Consider the following 17,765-nt stretch of genomic DNA (forward strand, 5'->3'; position numbering starts at 1 on the left):
CTCTTTGCAAAATATTTATAATTGTATCATTAATATAAATGTCACAACTTGAACAATATGATTATACTAATCATTTTATAAGGTTGTACAACTACAAAATGATAGTGAAAATTGTTTCCCCTTAAAAGAAGCACCGTTGTAGTGAAAGTGAGTATTTTTGTTACTATTCTGGGTGTCAGTCACAGGAGGAGCACAGATTTGACTGCCTACTTCACAATCAAGCTCTTTGCTTCACATCAAGGCTTTTGTGAAAAGATTTGCTCTTGAGCATTTGCTGAGCCTCCACAGTGAGGTTGCAAGTGTTTATAGTGATGGAAGAGACAGGCGTTTGCGTCTTCCATCACTAAATCATTTCAGGCATCCCGTAAGAACTGAGCATTTAGGTGTGGCCAGGGGTCTCGTTCAACTCTGTTCTGAACCCAGGAGACAGCTCAGTAAAAATACTGTGATTTTTCTGCCCTCCTTTCATTGCTAGGGCAGCTCTACAGGAGCAGCCGCGGTGCAACTGGACGTGTTCCATGTGATCGGTGCTGCTGTACAGTGTGAGCATTGGGAGGTTGTGCAGGGCTATATTGCCAGTCTGTTTGCACTGAGAATTTCCCAGCAGACAGTCCAGGTGAAAGCCATTTCCACAGCTCACACAAACAAACGGGGCTGAAGCAGAAGATGCCAGGAAAACAAGCAGTGCAGCTCCAGAGCCTGTGTCTCTTATCAAAGGTATCAGGATCCAGTCCTGGAGCTGAGTCGTCTTAAATCAGACAGCCCTCTTCTTGTTGATGCAAATGCCCACATTCCCTGCCTGATGGCTGAGGTTATATTTAGCTGTCTATATTAAATAGGCATGGCTGGCTTCTAGAAACAGTTTCTCATCTTGGACCTGTAGCTTTATGGTCTGAACAATTGCAGGCTTTATGGAACATTTGTTGGTAATATTAATAATTTTTTAGAGGTCTCACTGCAACTGTTAGTCAGATAATTAGATCATTTGAACCTGAAAAAACTATGCATGTCAATTCAGGAGAGTATTTTTTACATTAGTTACTGTATGTTAATATAATATACTCCATTATTTTGCTGTTTCGTTTTGTTCTAAGAGTACTAACGTATTCTTGCAACATACTCTTGCATCAGCAAAATAATGTGTTGTATAAAAGAAATATGTTTCCGTGTGAATATAGTATACTGTTTACTCTAGAAGTCATATTTTATTAATACAGTGTTTTTATTAATATAACACTGTCACTTCTTGAATTTTAATATTAAAACCAAAGGTCCTCTGATTTATGTATTTACCATCTGGCTAAGTTATTTAAGTTGCTTTTCCTTATACATTTATATGTTGTCCACCTCTTGCTATTTCTTTATTTATTCCATATCAGTATCTAACCACATGCACTGCCATTTCTGAAGATTTAACACTCTCTCAATCACTATGGAGTCTATGTCTCATTCAATAGTCATATCATCTTAACAGCAGATACAGTATGAATGGAAACAATGGACAGCTTTGTGATGGTAGTAAATTCTCCTGTTTGCCTGAAAAAGAGAACACACAGATAGCAGGAAGCTAAATCTACTAAGAATCATAGAAATAATTAGAAATAAGAACATAGTTGTGTTTTTTTCACTAGAAAAATACTTTGATTTGTGATATTCCTCCCCAACAAGGGATTTTATTCACAAAGAATGAAGTCTGTTTCCTCAGATTCACCACCAATAACAAGCTGAGCTGTTGCAGAGATGTGGTGCACATTGTCTGTTGTGTTAGGAAACATCTATTCAGTACAGGCAGCTCAATTCCATTAATTTGGGGGTTGATATATAACTGAAATATGTATAAATGAAGTGCAAAATATGTCTCAGGGAAATTACTAACATTTTAATATGCCTTGAAAGACATCGTGTATAACTTGATAGTTTCACAGAAATCCAGATAATGGTGTCCGTAAAGTAACTAATTTAATCCAGGGAAATGGAGAGACCTCCGAAGGTGGCATATCCTGGTGCAGTCACTGAGAGCAGGCAAGTTTGGATGCTGAAGCAGTGCCCAGGTGCATCAATAGAAAAGCTTTCAGTAGCTTCAGCAGTTCAGGGTGAAGCTGAATTTCTGATTCCATTTTCACTGAGTCCAAGTAACAGTCTGGTGAAAATGGTGTCAAAGTATCTGGTTTTGTTCCTCACATGGGACTGTGAAACCACCTGTGGGTTGTATACCAGTGAGTCAGACAGTGTTCCTGGGAGAGGGCAGAAATGAGGCATTTCTCTGAAACTGGCCTCTCCTCTGAGGGCCAGATAACGTGTGAGTTGGGTTGAGATTGAGATCTATCTTTTGCTGATTCCCAGATCTCCTGATGTTTTTATTTTGCATGTAGAATGTAATTGTGATGAGATACTCATTAAAACAGAATTAGACCAACTGTAACATCTAGAGAGCTAGCACACTGAAATACGTTGGGGTGGATTCCAAACTTTGGGCTTGCAGTGCTGTTATATGCATCTTGTTCCAGGAGAGATGTTGCATTAAATCATTACAGCTGCCCACTTTTTAAAAATCTCTAGTGGCATAACAGTTGCACATTTGAAAATACTGATTGAAGTAATGATGCCCAAGTACACATACTTCATATTAACCTTTGAATATCTTAATCACCTCATAGCCCACTTCCAGCTATGAAACAGTCACATACTAGTCCTTATTTATTTACAAAGTGCAGATCATTCACAGGGCACAAATAGTAGGGCTGGACAATCCTTTTCTCTGCACCCAGGAATGCAAGGGACGATCAGGGCACAGTCTTCACAGAGGAAGAACCTTGTAGTTCACTGTTTCATCGCTCCAGATTAGCCCATCTTTATTTGTAGAGGGTCTAAGATAGAGAGGTTTTGCAGCAAAATTGCAACTCCATTGAACTTGGTGGTGAGAAAAACTCTTATGGCTGGAATTCCAGACTCTTGTTTATTATTTCAAATTCCAGTTCCTTAGCAGATCTCTGAGTTTAGCTCTTTCATTCAAGCCTGTGTGTAAGAACTGAGACTCTTCCTTAAAAGAGAGATTTTTTTGGAAGAAAGGCTGCTCTCTGCGCTTTGAAATGGTATCAGGACTTGAAGGTGCAGTTATTTTCACAGGTGTTTGAGTTTCTGTTAATTTGCTACTTTGTGATTCTTCTTTTCATTCTGGTTTGCTTTTTTGTTTTTTTAAGCAATTTGAATTTTATAGCAGACTGCAAACACAGTACGTTTAAGCTTCCATACTCATGCTTCTTTCTGATATGTTTTGCTTTGGTTTTTTAACTGTCCTCATGCTGTGAACTTTGCAGATTTGTTTCTGAGTGTCATGTGCTTCTGCTACATCGGCATTGTCACTGTTATGGTATTTTTTCTTTCTGTCTGTTTCTTCCACAGGAGTTTAACAAGTAATCTGCCCAATGTGAATCTACCAAATGTGAATCTCCCTAAAGTACCAAATCTACCAGTTAACATCCCACTAGGCATCCCACAAATGCCTAGCTTTTCTGCACCGTCATGGATGGCTGCTATTTATGATTCTGAGTGTGTATTCAGTTCAAATTAGATCTCATTTAAATTTAAAGTGATCTTGGCATGGATATGTATTGTTTGTTTCTGTGCATTACATAAAACTTTAAAGAGTGATACAGTTAATTAGATGCTTTCTGAATGAGACACCAGTGAATTTCTGGCATGTGTATTTTGAGGGGTTTTTTGTATAAACCTTGAAAATTTGTCTCAACTCCCACTGAGAGTTTGAGGAAGTATCTTGCTTTACAAAATAGCTGTCAACACTGGGGCATGGTCTGAATAACATACAAACCACAGAACTTATAATGTGACATTATGTGTCTCAAGCAAACAGTTTTGTTCAAAAGCGAAGATGAACCAATTTCAATGCCAGTCAACCAATTTCTGTGGACCAGATGTAGATCTAAAAATGAATTTTATTTAATACAAGCTCTGCATTTCCCAGGTAATTTTTGTCTTGATTTTGATGAAGCAGTCTAAGAAAGAGGAGCACCCTGTAACAGGTTTTATTTGTGTTGGGGGATGTCCCAGAGAGCAGTTAAAGCTCCATAGCCTTCATTACTGCCCAAATAATGCCATAACCAACTAAAGAAAGACATTTTCAATGTGCGTTTTAGATTATGGCTTGGAAAATAGTGTCAAAGCAGTCACTCTGTAGGAGCCTTTCACTCTGTGCTCCCAGGTTCCTGTCAGAGTGTCCCAGGGTGTGTGTGTGAAACTCAGGGGGAACATGCCACAAATCCCCAGCACAGATTAGGCAAGTTCTCTTACAGGAGGTTTCCCACTGAGCAGTGTGGAGGGTGGTACGCAGTGGGCTCAACCCAAATCTCATCATTTGAGGTAGCTCATTTCTCAAGATGTCCTATCATGGGAACTGTTACTTGTCCATTCTCCTTCTAAAATCCTAGAGAGTTATTTAGGGTTGGCATAGGGTGGTCTCAGTCAGCACTATGGTGCTTTTCCCCTATCCTCTCAATCGATAAAACTGAAGAACTCCCCCAAGAATCCCCTGTTCACTGTTACTGAAACACCCTCGGTTACATCTACACCTGGAGTCCACCAGAACGCCTCTGCCATTAGTCTGGCACAGGCAGGATTGCAGAGCACTGGTAATGAATGAAAGTAAAGAAAACACTGATGTGAGATCTTTTAAAATAGATTTTAAAACCTTCTAAAATATTGGCTTGGTTGTTTATGTTTCAAAGCCATACAACTCATATTCATGCTAAGATAGTTATATTAAAGGCTAGCTTAGGCAGTTGTCTGTAAAGAGTACCCAAAAGTTTTAATCTTTCTCTGTGCATGCTTTGTGGTATTGCCCTTGAAAAGATAAGAATCATGTAATGACAGAAAATTGGATAATTCCTCTGAAAATGCTTGAGCATCAATGGTATATTGCAAGCCGCCTGCGTGATTAGAGTAATTGTGGTGCTCCCAAGCAAAATACGAACAGTGCATTTTGGAAATGAATATACTATATTGTTTACTTGAATGGAGTCCTAATCAAAAGTGAGAAAAAGACTGAGAATAATTCTTTAAAAATTTTGAAACCAAATGGATGTTATAATATTGCTGTAGTAAATAGCAATTATTATATTTGTACCCATTTAATCACTTAAAATGTAAATTCATACAGTTCCAAAACTGGGTTTAGACTGTTAAAGCTTGCTAACACCCAAGCACAGGTTTGAACTAAAAACTGGTAGTAGATGAACATTTGAGACTGTTGTCCAAACTGGTCCCCTGGCTAAAGCAAATGCCTGATTCTTTATCTTTTCATCTCCCTGGTTTCCTTTTATGCACCCTACCCCTCCATCAAGGACATGTTACCTGTTGCTTAGTGTCAGATATGTTTCTCCTACAACTAAGATGATTCATTCTTTATCTCGTTGATTCTGCTAGCCCAGTATCCCACAGGACCCCTCTGGCATGTTGGGACTACAGCTCTCACCTGGGAGTAGCCCTCTTTGCATTAGTTCCAAGCTCCTCTAGCATTAACTCAATGCAGCTGGCATCTGTCACAATAGAAACACCCTCCCTCATCTGTTTCTATAGATGATGTCAGCACAAGTGGTAATGCATGGTGTGTTAAATATCTTATAAATTACTGTGTTAGCATTAGTGGTATGCGAGGAGGGGGTTGAAACTCTTGAAGCTCCCTTGGTAATTGTTCTGATAAAAAAAAAGTGAGGGAGAAGAGGAGAGGGAGAGAAAGGGGTTATGGATGCATAAATTTCTCTGCACAAACAGAGTGCAATTCAGTCCTGTATTTTTATTCTGTAAGTGGAGGTTTGAGATATAATTATACTGTGAAAAGAGCTGGTGTAGCTACACACTGCAGGACCAAAGACTTCCATCTGGGCAGGGGTGTGGGTACCAGAATATATGCTTGTGAAAGAAATTGAGAATTCTGTGGCAGATCAAAGTTGCAAAATAAATTTTTAAAAATGTAAATTTGTTGTCCTATAATTGCATTTGCAAAGAGAAAGGTGCAGTGGTAAATCCTGCCGAAACTCCTGGATATGAGATGTACCCTTAGCTCAATTGACTTACCCCAATTTTTTTTCAGCTGTTCAAGAGATAAAGCGTGTCCTCGCTCACCACTTGTTAGCACTGTCCCTTACCTGGAAATAGGGCTGTACTGGGGGGACAAAGCAAACTCAAGATATAATTTGGAGGGGGGAGAATTGCATGAAACCCTAAATCTTAATAACTGCATACAGCCTAGTATGGCAGTTATTATTGATCAAGAATTTTCTCCCACAGTTCCTGGCCTTAATTCTTAATAATCACATATGTTAATGTGGTTATTAACTAAGGCTGATTTTTACCATACACACGTTCTTCCCGTTAATATGTGTAACTCATGATGTTGTCTTACTCATCTGGTCTGGAAAGTTTTGTGGGTGATGACAGCAAGGTAGATTAGGCAACTGTATGGTAAAACTCAAAATCCTGATGGTGGAGATGGCCAGCGTTGTCCTGTGTATGAAACTGCTGTCTGCCTTACACTTGTTGCAGGAACGGTCTCCACATCAGGTTGCAAAGACCGTGATGCCACTTTTGACTTTTGTTCTCATTTTGCCCTGCCAGCAATGGATCAGGCACCTCAGAAGATATGTTCTGGAAACTTGATGCCCTACAGACCTTCATTCGGGATTTGCACTGGCCTGAGGAGGAGTTTGGGAAACACTTAGAGCAGCGCTTGAAGCTTATGGCGAGTGACATGATCGAGTCCTGTGTGAAAAGGTAGGTGCCCATGAGCAAGCTCCTGTTTCTCACAGGAGCTCACAGGATGCAAAGCCTAATCCACCCTAGAACTGGAATTCACCCCATTGCTGTGAAATGTGGACTCTCCCAAGCAGGCACTTCTCTGTTGACACTCTGGAGAGTGCTTATTCACAATACGGCAATAAATCACCCATTCTTTTGGGCTTTGTAGGTAATTACTTATTTTCAGTGCTGCACGTGAGGTCAGATATTTGTAAATGCAGGTTGGTGTGATGATGCTGAATGCTGAAGGCATAGCCATAAGAAAGATCCCAGTGCCCACCTAAAAGACACAGATACATGAAAAAAAGATGAGAAAAAATGATTTTAAAAGTGGGATAGTGTGTTGCTTGGCACACAGGTTTCACGCCTGCCGTTGATTGGGAAAAGCTGTTGTATCATCAGCCACATTATAGTATAGTTACCTGCAGATCTTCCAAAACAGAGATATCTTTAAGCAAATTATAGACATATTGGCAGCTGTCATTTCGAAAGCAAAATATTGAAGTTAAATTTCCAACTTTTCCACAGGAGTTTATGTCCATTTGCATTGGAGGTAATGAGGCAAGAAGAAAAAATGAACTTTGTATTTCATTGTGCAAAAATTCATAGAAAATGAGATGAACCAAAGAAAAAATGGATGCCAAATACAGCTGATACATGCTAATATTAACTGCAGCGTGTGGTGTGGCTGTTCTGTACTGCAGTTTTCTGGCCACTGTGCAAGTGTGAGTGTGGCATTTATTTTCAGTATGATCCTCACCGGCTGGATGTGCAGTGTCAGCACAGGGGAAGGCACGTTCAGTCCCTGAAATGCAGGCAGGAAGGCAGACAGCTCAAGGTTTATTCTCTCACCATTCTGGAATAAACCCCAGTGCATTTTAAGTGCAATGAGATGCATTGCACTTAATGTCTTTGACATCGAGCAATTTATTGCAGCAGCTCATCTTTGGTCCTGTGTCTGGCACAAATACTGAGCTTCATTTGTCCTCCAGTTGTCAGGCTGTCCTTTAGGAGAAAAACCAGTGCTGAAGCTCTGCTCGCTGCTCTGCCCCAGCACCACCTGCAAAACTTATTTTCTGGTTTTTTTTCTTTTCACTTGGAGCTAAGGCTCCTTTGCTGTCCCTGCAGCACAGTTATAGCTGCAATGATCTGTAAAAATCAGACCAAGTTAGCTCAGCTGAGATAACTGGGAAAAATAAGGAAACTTCCAGGTACATCTAAAGAAGGGCTTGTGTGCCTGGAAGCCAGGTTTTTTTCCCTGATTTGCCTGAACCTTTCTACAAATGTGTTGCCCCTCTGTAAAAACCTGGCCCAGCTTGTATTGGTACAACTATATATAATGGTTGTGAGCATAAGTAAGTAGGAACATGCTCCTTTCCATGAGGAGATGGAAAATCCCAGTCTTCTTGGGTCCTTTCAGTAATTATCAAGATTCTAGTCCCCGAGTCCAGGCTAAATCTGGCACTGGTAATTAAATCAGTTCAAATGCCACTGCTGATGTAAACCAATATGCTGCCTTCCCTATTTATATCACCTGCAAACAGGGCCTGGCTAAGGTTTCTTTAGCGATTTCAGTTTGACACAACATTTTTCTTCACGTCTGTCTCTGAACTGTTGAATCCATGGAGGAGCCACCCTGCCTTCCACACTGGGTTGTATTTTGGGGCTGTCAGGAAAACAGCCCATGCAAGGAAGGCCTGTTAACTAATAAATCCAGGCAGAAGGACCTGTATACCAGCTCAGATCTGATCCCAAGAATGGGAGCTTTATGTTCGTAAATGAGTTTTCATTTGCATAACCCTTGGGGGATTGTTCAAGTACAGAATTACTCCTGAGCTGCAGCTGATATTATTTGTTATTTCTAAATTGAAGCTCCTATGTTAATTTATTGGCAGATTCTGTCTGATGTGATAATTCTTCTGTGTTAGGTTAGATTAGTGAAGTACCTCTGGAATATGAAGAGGGGCTCTGAAGAAAGCCAAGGCAGTGCTCACCTCACTGGAAAGCATTCCTGTGTTAGACTCACAAATGCCTTGGTATTTAAAGTAGGACACAGTATCATATTTTGTAGGTTTTAGTCTGATGAAGCTTTTCATGTATCATGGTTTGTTACTGCCAGGGATGTCAAATTTGATCTCAGTGAAACCTCAGGAGAGCAGGGAGGTGTGTGATGCGAGTGTGTTCATATGCACATGACTCTGCCTGTGCATGCTTTGCAGACATATTCTGGTGAATTTGTGTGGTGCAGGGAAACCACTTCTGTGAACTTACAAGTCAATTAAGAACGTCCAGCCAGCAAATACTATCATACCACCATAAATGCAATGATCTGGCAGTGTCTTTTCAGTCAAGAAAGGAAGGTGTTTCTGTTATTTGTGGTTGATATCAGAGAGCAATAGGAGCTTCCTTTAGTATGCCAGGCTGTGGTTATCAATCAGCTAATGCAATCAAATTAAAGATATGTATTGACACTGCTGTTTGTAACATCATCACACTGTTTATCAAGCATAAGGGAGTCACAGTTTCCCTGAAACTGTTGAACACTTCATAAATAGTGTCTATTCTGGAAAGGGGGTTTCTTTTTAAAATGGAAAATAATTTTTAGAAAAAACACATTTGTAACAATTGCGTTATGGCACTCCCAACAGCATTCAGCTTTCTGGCTTCTCAAACTCCTCTCAGTATTGTTTCACATTATTATTATTGGCTTCAGTATGTTTAAAAACAACCGAAACATCTTTTTCTACTTTCCTTCACAGAACAAGGATTGCATTTGAAGTAAAACTGCAGAAAACCAGCCGATCAACAGATTTCCGAGTCCCTCAATCAATATGCACCATGTTTAATGTCATGGTGGATGCCAAAGCTCAGTCTACAAAGCTTTGCAGTATGGAAATGGGCCAAGAGGTAAAATGCAGGTTCTTCCTTTCACAGCTTTTAAAGGCAATGCCATGAAATTTCCTGTCTCCTGTTGTGCTCGTTTCCGAAATGTTGTATCGTTTGTGGGTTTAGCCTTCCATAGAGAGTGTGCAGATGAGTGTACAGGGGGTTGCTCTCAAATCTAATGAATAGAAACAATTGGAATCCCTGTCACTTATGAGTAGCTTTTTGCAAGGACTGTGGTATGCATATGGTATCTCTCGAGCTTGGTTGTTGCATGACGACCATATAAATTGAGTCATTAACTGCACCTTGGAGCCAGGTGTCGGCAACACGCTTTCTGTGTATGGCTATTTTCTGTAGACAAACATAAGGAAAGCAGAACTGCCAAGTTGGTACTGTGATGCATGTAAAGGAAAAAAAACCCCAACAAAACTACAAAAATAAATAACTTCCAAAAGTAGATTGAAATTCTGGCTGCTTTGCCTTTCTCAAGTACTGGCTGTAATCAGCACACTTGATCATTCTGGATTTCCAGGTTCATAATGACTCAAGTTCCCAAACAACAAATCTGTTTTAATTAATTGCTGATTTTTATTTTCTTCTGAAGCCATAGTTGCAGGTTCAAGTTTCTGTGAATTGATCTATGAATTAGAAAGACATGGCAAACTGGAATGAATTAAATGCATCAGAATGCTCATTTTGCTCCAGTGACTTCAAGTCAAATTGAATATTCATATACCAGTCTAGAATAAATTCACAAATGCTGTTCGGCTCACCTATTCCGCTGCTTGTCAGCATTTCCTAGATATTCCTTTTCACTACAGCTTTTCATGGTCAGATTTTGCAGTGAATCACTGCTAGTTGTTCCTGTGTTTTTTCAGTTGTTCACCTCAATTGGTTCCTCTGAAAGAACTTGCTCCAAAGGCCACTGGATGCAGCAGGGCTCTCTGCCCTAATGTCAGTGGTGTTTGGATCAGATTCAGCTGTTCTTTTTATTTTTCTTCTACATATTTCAGTTATGACATTTTATTTGCGACACTCACCTTGTAAGAGTTTTCAGACTGCCCATCATAGGTCTTCCCTTGTCCTCCAGGTCAGCTGAAGCAGATCTTGAGTGGGCTTTTGTTGTCCAAGCCTGGACATGAACTTCTCTACCATTTTCTGTTCCATACTCATACCCATTTGTCTCCCCCAATCCCTCAGCCTGCAGCTGCTGCAGCATCTACCCTGGCAGTGCCCCGTCAGCTGGGAAGGTCCATGTTTGCAATGCTCCCCACTGCAAACCAGGATCAAACCCTTTTACAGGCACAGTCGCTGGGGACAGGGAGATTTTGGAGATCACAGAGACTCTGATATCATGACAGAGGAGGCTCATTGCATTCATTAAACTGTCAGGTTAAGTATTCAGATGGCACAAGACCGATAACATCAGCTGTGCCCAAGTATCATGTGACCAGGCACTCACTGCATCTTTCCATGCTGACTTGTGATACTCTCTGCTTGCCACAGTTTCCTCCAAATTCTGAGCATCAGAACTGCAGGTTCGGCCTGACTCAGACTGCAGGAGACAGGGGAGCAGGCAGCCACGCAGTTGCTGCTGGGCTGCAGCTGCAATCAGCTGCAAATCTGCCTGTGCCACTTACAGGAGGTGTTTGGTGCAGCAGCTCAGGGACAGCTGAACTCCTGTGGCAAGCAACAGTTGCTGGGACATGAGGTTTTTAACAGATAGCTAAACTAATAGACCTGTAAAGCCGACGTAAATTATTGGTGCATAATTTACCATTTAGGGCTGCTGTATTTTATACACCCTCCCTTTTTCTTTCTTTTAATGAGTGTTACTACCTCCCCCTCCATTCACTCGTGCCTCTCCGTGTTTTTGGCTATCTCCATCTCCTCTTCTTGAAGCTGTCCAAACCTATGTGCCAAGATGGTCAGGCTGAGGGGTGCAAAAGCTCACATATAGATCTGTCATTACAACCTAGGAGGGGAGGACAAAATGCCACCCCACCTCTTCCAATCCCGTTGGAAATGATGAGACAGTCAGATAGGCAGCAGAGGCATGGGAACCTGGGTTTCCAGCCTGTGTCTTTCTCAGTAGTATGGGGAGTTGTCTGTGGTCTGTGCCTCACTGAGTCCCTCTGTGACCCCATCTCTGGTGTGTAGCAGCTGCACACGTCAGCAAGGGGAGGAATGAACAGGCAGGGAGGGGTAGAAACTCTCTGATGGGACCATCCATCAGTGCCACAGTCAGCACATGGCTCCTCCAGCCCATGTCCCTGTGCAGACAGTTCAACGGCAGCAAAAAGGGCTCACGCTGCTCACCACAGTGTTCAGGCAGGGTCTTTGGCTTAGACCTAACCAGAGAAGACATTTTTGTTAGAAACAAACCACTGATTTCTCTGACAGTTCAGTCTGTATGTGGGCAGAGACTCTCTCGACACCTTCCTTGACTTTGCTGTGTGGATTCCCTCCCACCCCAAAGGCCTTCCCTTTCACACTACCTTCAGCCACACTCACTTTAGCAGATATTTGAATGCATTTTGCGAGCATTACCCTGTGAAACAAACACCCATCATTTCATTCCATTTCCTTGTCTCTAAAGGCAGCTGTTAAAACATTTGGTAAACATACTTTACCATCTTAAATATTTATTTTTCCTCTGAATTTTTAATACATCTAAGGGGATAAATGTATGTATTAAATGTTTCTCAGTTGGTCTAGTATGTTTCTATTTAATATCTAAGGTCAGATGGTCCTTAGAGAAATACAACGTACACACAATCTGTTACATGACAAGGCAAGATACTCATCACATAAAGTCAAGTTGAATCATTGTAGTGCACTGATTATGGATTGTAATAATTGAGCTAATAGAAAGCTGTGATGAACTTGATCGAGAGTGGGGGCTACGCTGCGTAAAGCAAACCAGCTCTGCGATCTTTAACCTTGAGTGTTTTCATGAGGAATGTGGAAGGAGCTGTCGGAATTGCTGGTTTTGCGAGCCAGGCATCTCTAGCAGCACCAGGCACTCGCTTTCCAAACCGCCACCATCTCTGACCCTGTCCTGGCCGAGGCTCCCCTTCCTGAGGTGGACCTGGGGCTGTGGCACTGGTGGCACAGGGTGCACATGGCTGTGGCTGCCTGGGGCAGGCCCTGTCCTGCATGGTAACTGCCAGGGCACCAGGGCTCGCTCTGCCCTGGGGATTGCGGCTGCGATGGGAATGAGCACTCAGGGTACTGCTACACCACCTTGGTGCATGCACAGGCTCCTCTCCTGCTCTCAGAGCTGTGGTTTTATTCCATTGGGGCTCTTACTTGCTTTTGAAACAAGCTTGTAATTGAACATGCATTAGTCAGTGCGTTTCACAGTGGATTGCTTTGCACACAGCTAGTCATGTTTGAGTTCAAACTCATGACTTACTTGATGAAAGCAGTTAGCTGAATGCTTGTTTGCAAAGTTTTACACACACAGAAAATGCGGTTGCAGAAGGAAAACATCATGGGAGAGACACCCCTTCTCCATTTCCCTTAGGAAGTCCTGGCTGTGTCTGCCAAGCACATCAGCAGCTTCTACCTGTACCAAGCTGTTACAGGTCCCTGACACCCCACAGCTGCATTCCAGCTGTGCTGGGAAAGGCCAGGTCAATCCTGGGAGCTGATAAGGCCTAGCTCTGCATTAAAGATTAATTGTAACTATGATCCCATAAGGGACTTGTGTATGTCTTGACCTGCAAAGCAGGACATGGGAATGAAAGCTGCCAGTGCAAGTATCACCCGCTTATTTGTGTATGTTTTTCCCCCGCGTGGGCCCAGCAGATCGCAGCCTGTGGCATGGCGGTGCCAGTTTGTCCTCGTGTCCAGGTGAGGCTTTGAGTGCCCCCAGCCACGCCTTGGGCTGGGATGTGCTGTGCCATGTCCCCTGCCCCGGCCCTGCCACCCCAGTGAAGGCTGTGCGGCTGCCCCGAGGCTGAACCCTGCCTGTTGACAGCCGGTTCCCTTCCTCTTCAGAGCCAAATAAAACCATAAGAGAGTCAGGTGTCAGCTACAATCCGGTCCCTTTGCACTGTTTTACTGCCTGCAAATCCTACAGGTAGCGATCTCTGGTATTTCAGTGAACGGAGGTTTTGACCCCATTTCATTTTCCATTGCTTATTGTTTCTGTGCATGATGCTGCTGTTCTCATACGTCTCTTTTTTTAAAAGATTTTGGTTTATTTATTGTTTATCTTCATATGTTCTTTTTCCTGTCTTTTGCACTTTCCTCTTTATTTCTGTCCCCAATCATCTGAAAAGTTTGCAAAAGAGTGGGTAAGTCTGTCCTACTTTTATTTTCTTTTTCCCAAATTCCTATATTAATGTTACTTCCGTAGAAAAAAATCCACAAACTGTAGAGCAGTTCAGAGTACTGATCAGACACTGAGACCAGCAGCTAGCATTTGTAAAGCCCTCACAGTCTTCCTTCCCAAAGTCTGATTAGTATTTAAAGCAGATTTGTCTCTTTCAATGTGATTTGATGTTAACATTTTAAAACAATATTAATGCCAAGTGGTAATGAATATAGTGACTAGCACCAATGCTTGAAATGTTTGACTGAAAAATCAAATGTTTTGTGTTGGAAAGCAGTCATAATCAGGATTTTCTCAGTCCATTGAAAATAAGAATATACTGTATGTTTTCACTAATTAAATCTTGTATTGGAAACAGGTCTTTTCTAAATTAGTAGAAGACTGTATTTTAGTACCTATTCTAGCCATATTGCAGCTGATTGCGTCAGAGCTCCCAAGCTGAGCAAGGTTTGGCGTGTGCAGAAATTGGGTTGAAGACTCAGAAACGCTGGTGCTCCAGGCACAGGCCTTGGTCAGCCAGTGCTGAGCTACTGCCATGGGATCTGCCGTTGTCCAGGGCTCAGGGCTGCACTGCCTGCTGGCTTTTGCATGGGACAAAAAGGCTTGTCATGGTTTGTTGGGTGGTTTTTAAATCTATCTCACAGTATAAAACAGCAAAGTGTTTGAATGAGTGCTTAACTTGAGCCATGTGCCTGCTGAACCTAGGGTAACACAGGTTCAGCTGCTTTGCTGCAGTAGGTGGGAAGGGTGCAGCACCATTCCCCGTGGTTGAGCCCACTGCAAGCTCCCCTGAAACAGGGCATCCTCCCCATTCCCATGCTGAGGGCTGGGTGGTTTGTGGTGCCCTGGGAAAGGGCTGACTATTCCCCTCCAGCAGCAGGTCTATCCCATTGTGCGCTGCAATCCATGTGCAAGATGGGCAGGATAGTGCCCATGGAAGTGGAGCAAAGGGACTTCGGAGTCTCTAGGAGCACTAGGTGCTGGTTCTCACAGGGATGGTAGAGCCTCCCCTCTGACATCCACACATGGCTTCCAGAGCTGCGGGCACACAGAAGAGGGCAGGGTTTGCCCTGCTTCAAAACTGATGCAGGATTTTCCTGAATTCAGGGTCTCTGCTACAAGTGTAAGTAGTCACTGGCTACTGCAGTGGGGCCGAGGGTAATAAGCTGCATAATTCTTTGGTTTAATACTATATATTGTGGCTTACCAAGGGAAGAGACTGGCAAGTGTAGAGCTGTTGGCTGTGATCAATGCTAATACTTTCCTCCCCCTCTCCTTTTATTTTTCTTTAGCACCAGTACCATTCAAAAATAGATGAACTAATTGAGGAAACCGTCAAAGAAATGATAACACTCCTAGTGGCAAAGGTAACCCTCGGCTTCAGGTGAAGTGATTCACTGTTAACATTGCATCTTTAATATGTGCGTTTCCATTAAAATGTGACACATTAGGATGTTGAATTGGCTTCTTGTTTCTCACAGGCAAGATCATACATCTCCCAGTCCTTTCATGGTGACTCTTTGTTGATTAGAAACTGCGTGAGATGTAATACTCTGCTAGCAGGATTGCCATACTGGGCCAGAAGTGGCTTTAAGGAAGGGGTGTTATGTTAAAGGGGATGGTCAGCATCACCTCACGGCACTGGGGTTAGCTGCAGTCAGGGGGTGGCACTGCTAAATGCTGCTGCAGAGCCATTGGGGTGGCATGCAGAGGTGGTCACCACTCCTACACATGAGGTTGTGTGGACAAAATAGCTCATCTTGTGCAAGATCACCATATGCTCTTCCAAGAAATTAATTTAGAGGTGACAGTAGTGGGAAATACATTTGAAAATGTCAGGTTTAATTGTTTGGAAATTGTTTTTTATCAGAGTCAGCTCCTGTAGCTCAGCTGCCAGCATTCCCCTTGGGTGGTTGTGTAGGTCTGGTGTGTTGTGCTAACACGGAGGGGAATTGGAATGTAAGGAAAAAGATGGTGGGGTGTGTTTTCCTCTAGTTTCAAACTTTCTGAGAACAAGTCATCCCTATTATACAGTGGAGACCTTTAAACATGATCCGCCAACATATGCCAGTTCAATTCTTCTGCAAGAATACCCAGCTAGCTGCGTGCTTGCCATTGCATACTGGGAGCAGGAACCAGAGCCTTCCCCATCCAGAGAGGCTCTGCTGGATTCCCCACACACTGCACCCACCTTCTGTCCCCTGCACCACCCAGGACACTGAGGGGTGATTCCCAGTCAGCAAGAGGTGCACCACGGCAGCCAAAAGGAAGCACTGCATTCTCCCCACTCCCTGCCCACTGTGCTCAGGGACAGGTGGTCCATTCCTTTGGCAATGCTGAGAGGTCCACTGGCTTCTTTGAGGGTGATGCAGATTTTTACACCTTTTTCCAACTATTAAAAATAATTGCAGTATTTCTTGTCTTCATAGTTTGTCACCATTTTGGAAGGAGTTTTGGCCAAACTGTCTAGATACGATGAAGGAACTTTGTTTTCTTCATTCCTGTCATTTACTGTAAGTACAGACCATCGTTTCCTTTCTTTTTCTTTTTCTTTTTCTTTTTTTTTCCTGAGTTGTAACCTCCTGCCCTCCCAGGACTAGATCAGCTACCTAATATTTATTCCATTCTGTGATGTTTGATCACTTTAACCCCCACATGAATAGACAAATAACCTGTATGAAGATATACAGCACGTAAACACCCCAGATGCACAGAGTAAAGCCATCTCCATCCATTGTTCAGCTTGGTGAAGTTTATTCTGTAGAGGATACATATGAAGATGAAAAAAACCATTGCACTGTACATGCAATTTGCTTCATTGTCACTCTCAGTCTTCTGGCCATAACAGTGACCATCTTACATAGTAAACAGCAAAATAAGGGAGACCTAGGGCATGCCTATGTGTTTCTAAAAGAGAACAAGGTAGGGCAAATGCCATGAGGTCACGAAGCACAAGGTGCCTCTCATGCCATATTTTTCCCTAGCACTGAGGAACCAATCCACAGCTCACCAGGTATTTCCTAGCAAGGTATAGGACCAGGCCAATATCTGTGCAAAACTGGCCTCAATATCCAGCAATGATACAATTTGAGCTGTATTCCAGAAAAGTGTTGTGACAGCTTCTTAGGATGAACACATGGCAGCTGATTTCCAAAGGTCTTCTGAAAATGCATGTGCCAGAAAGTTTACAAGAATGTCTCTATGCAAGCAGGACTTCACTCCTCTCAGCTCACAGACAGCTGTGCACATGAATGCCTGTGGCTGGGCTGTTTGGAAAGTTGTGTTCATGTTTCACACCCCAGCCCTGTTGCCTTCACGTGCAGCCTCTCCTGCACTCACTTGTTCACAGAGACTGGGCAAGAGGCAGAAGGCACTTCTCTGCAAACTGGGAAGGCTTTCCAAAATCTCATTTTGGAGTTGTCTTAGTTACTTGCAGATGTCTGCTGTTTGCTACTCTTGGGCCCTTTTGCTGAGTTTGAGGCAGTTTGTAGGATCCATTTGGAAATGGAGATGGATTTAGGAAGGCTTAACAGCAGAGGCAATAAACTGCTCTTGGCAGCTTTGTGCGCACAGTCTGGCAGCTTAGCTGAACCACAAAGCATTCTGCCTTTTCAGGTGTGCTGGAGGCACTTTGTTCTTCAGAGAAGAGAGAAAGGGAGGGTATTCCATTCACTGCCCTGCAGTGCGCTTCTTCTCCCAGGATAAACCCTGTGTGGTTACAGCCCCA

The 17,765-nt window shown here is 42.7% G+C and overlaps 1 protein-coding gene across 12 annotated transcripts in view; it reads left to right on the plus strand.

Moving 5' to 3' along the window:
- Positions 1–17,765, plus strand: part of CADPS (calcium dependent secretion activator) — a 210,514-nt gene that overhangs the window by 163,452 nt on the left and 29,297 nt on the right. For 4 of the 12 annotated variants that reach the window (XM_042015159.1, XM_042015148.1, XM_042015179.1 and 1 more), the window contains 6 exons: positions 3,403–3,549; positions 6,631–6,786; positions 9,570–9,717; positions 13,986–14,000; positions 15,331–15,405; positions 16,468–16,551. In XM_042015159.1, coding sequence (XP_041871093.1) covers positions 3,403–3,549; positions 6,631–6,786; positions 9,570–9,717; positions 13,986–14,000; positions 15,331–15,405; positions 16,468–16,551 — 625 coding nt within the window. The remainder of the gene's footprint in view (positions 1–3,402; positions 3,550–6,630; positions 6,787–9,569; positions 9,718–13,985; positions 14,001–15,330; positions 15,406–16,467; positions 16,552–17,765) is intronic. The other 8 variants (XM_042015169.1, XM_042015191.1, XM_042015209.1 and 5 more) reach the window with 3 other exon arrangements.

This window comes from Corvus kubaryi, unplaced genomic scaffold, assembly GCF_017639235.1.
Source record: "Corvus kubaryi isolate FWS band 111438036 unplaced genomic scaffold, C.kubaryi_AGA036_p1.0 136, whole genome shotgun sequence".
In the NCBI taxonomy this organism is placed as follows: Eukaryota; Metazoa; Chordata; class Aves; order Passeriformes; family Corvidae; genus Corvus; species Corvus kubaryi.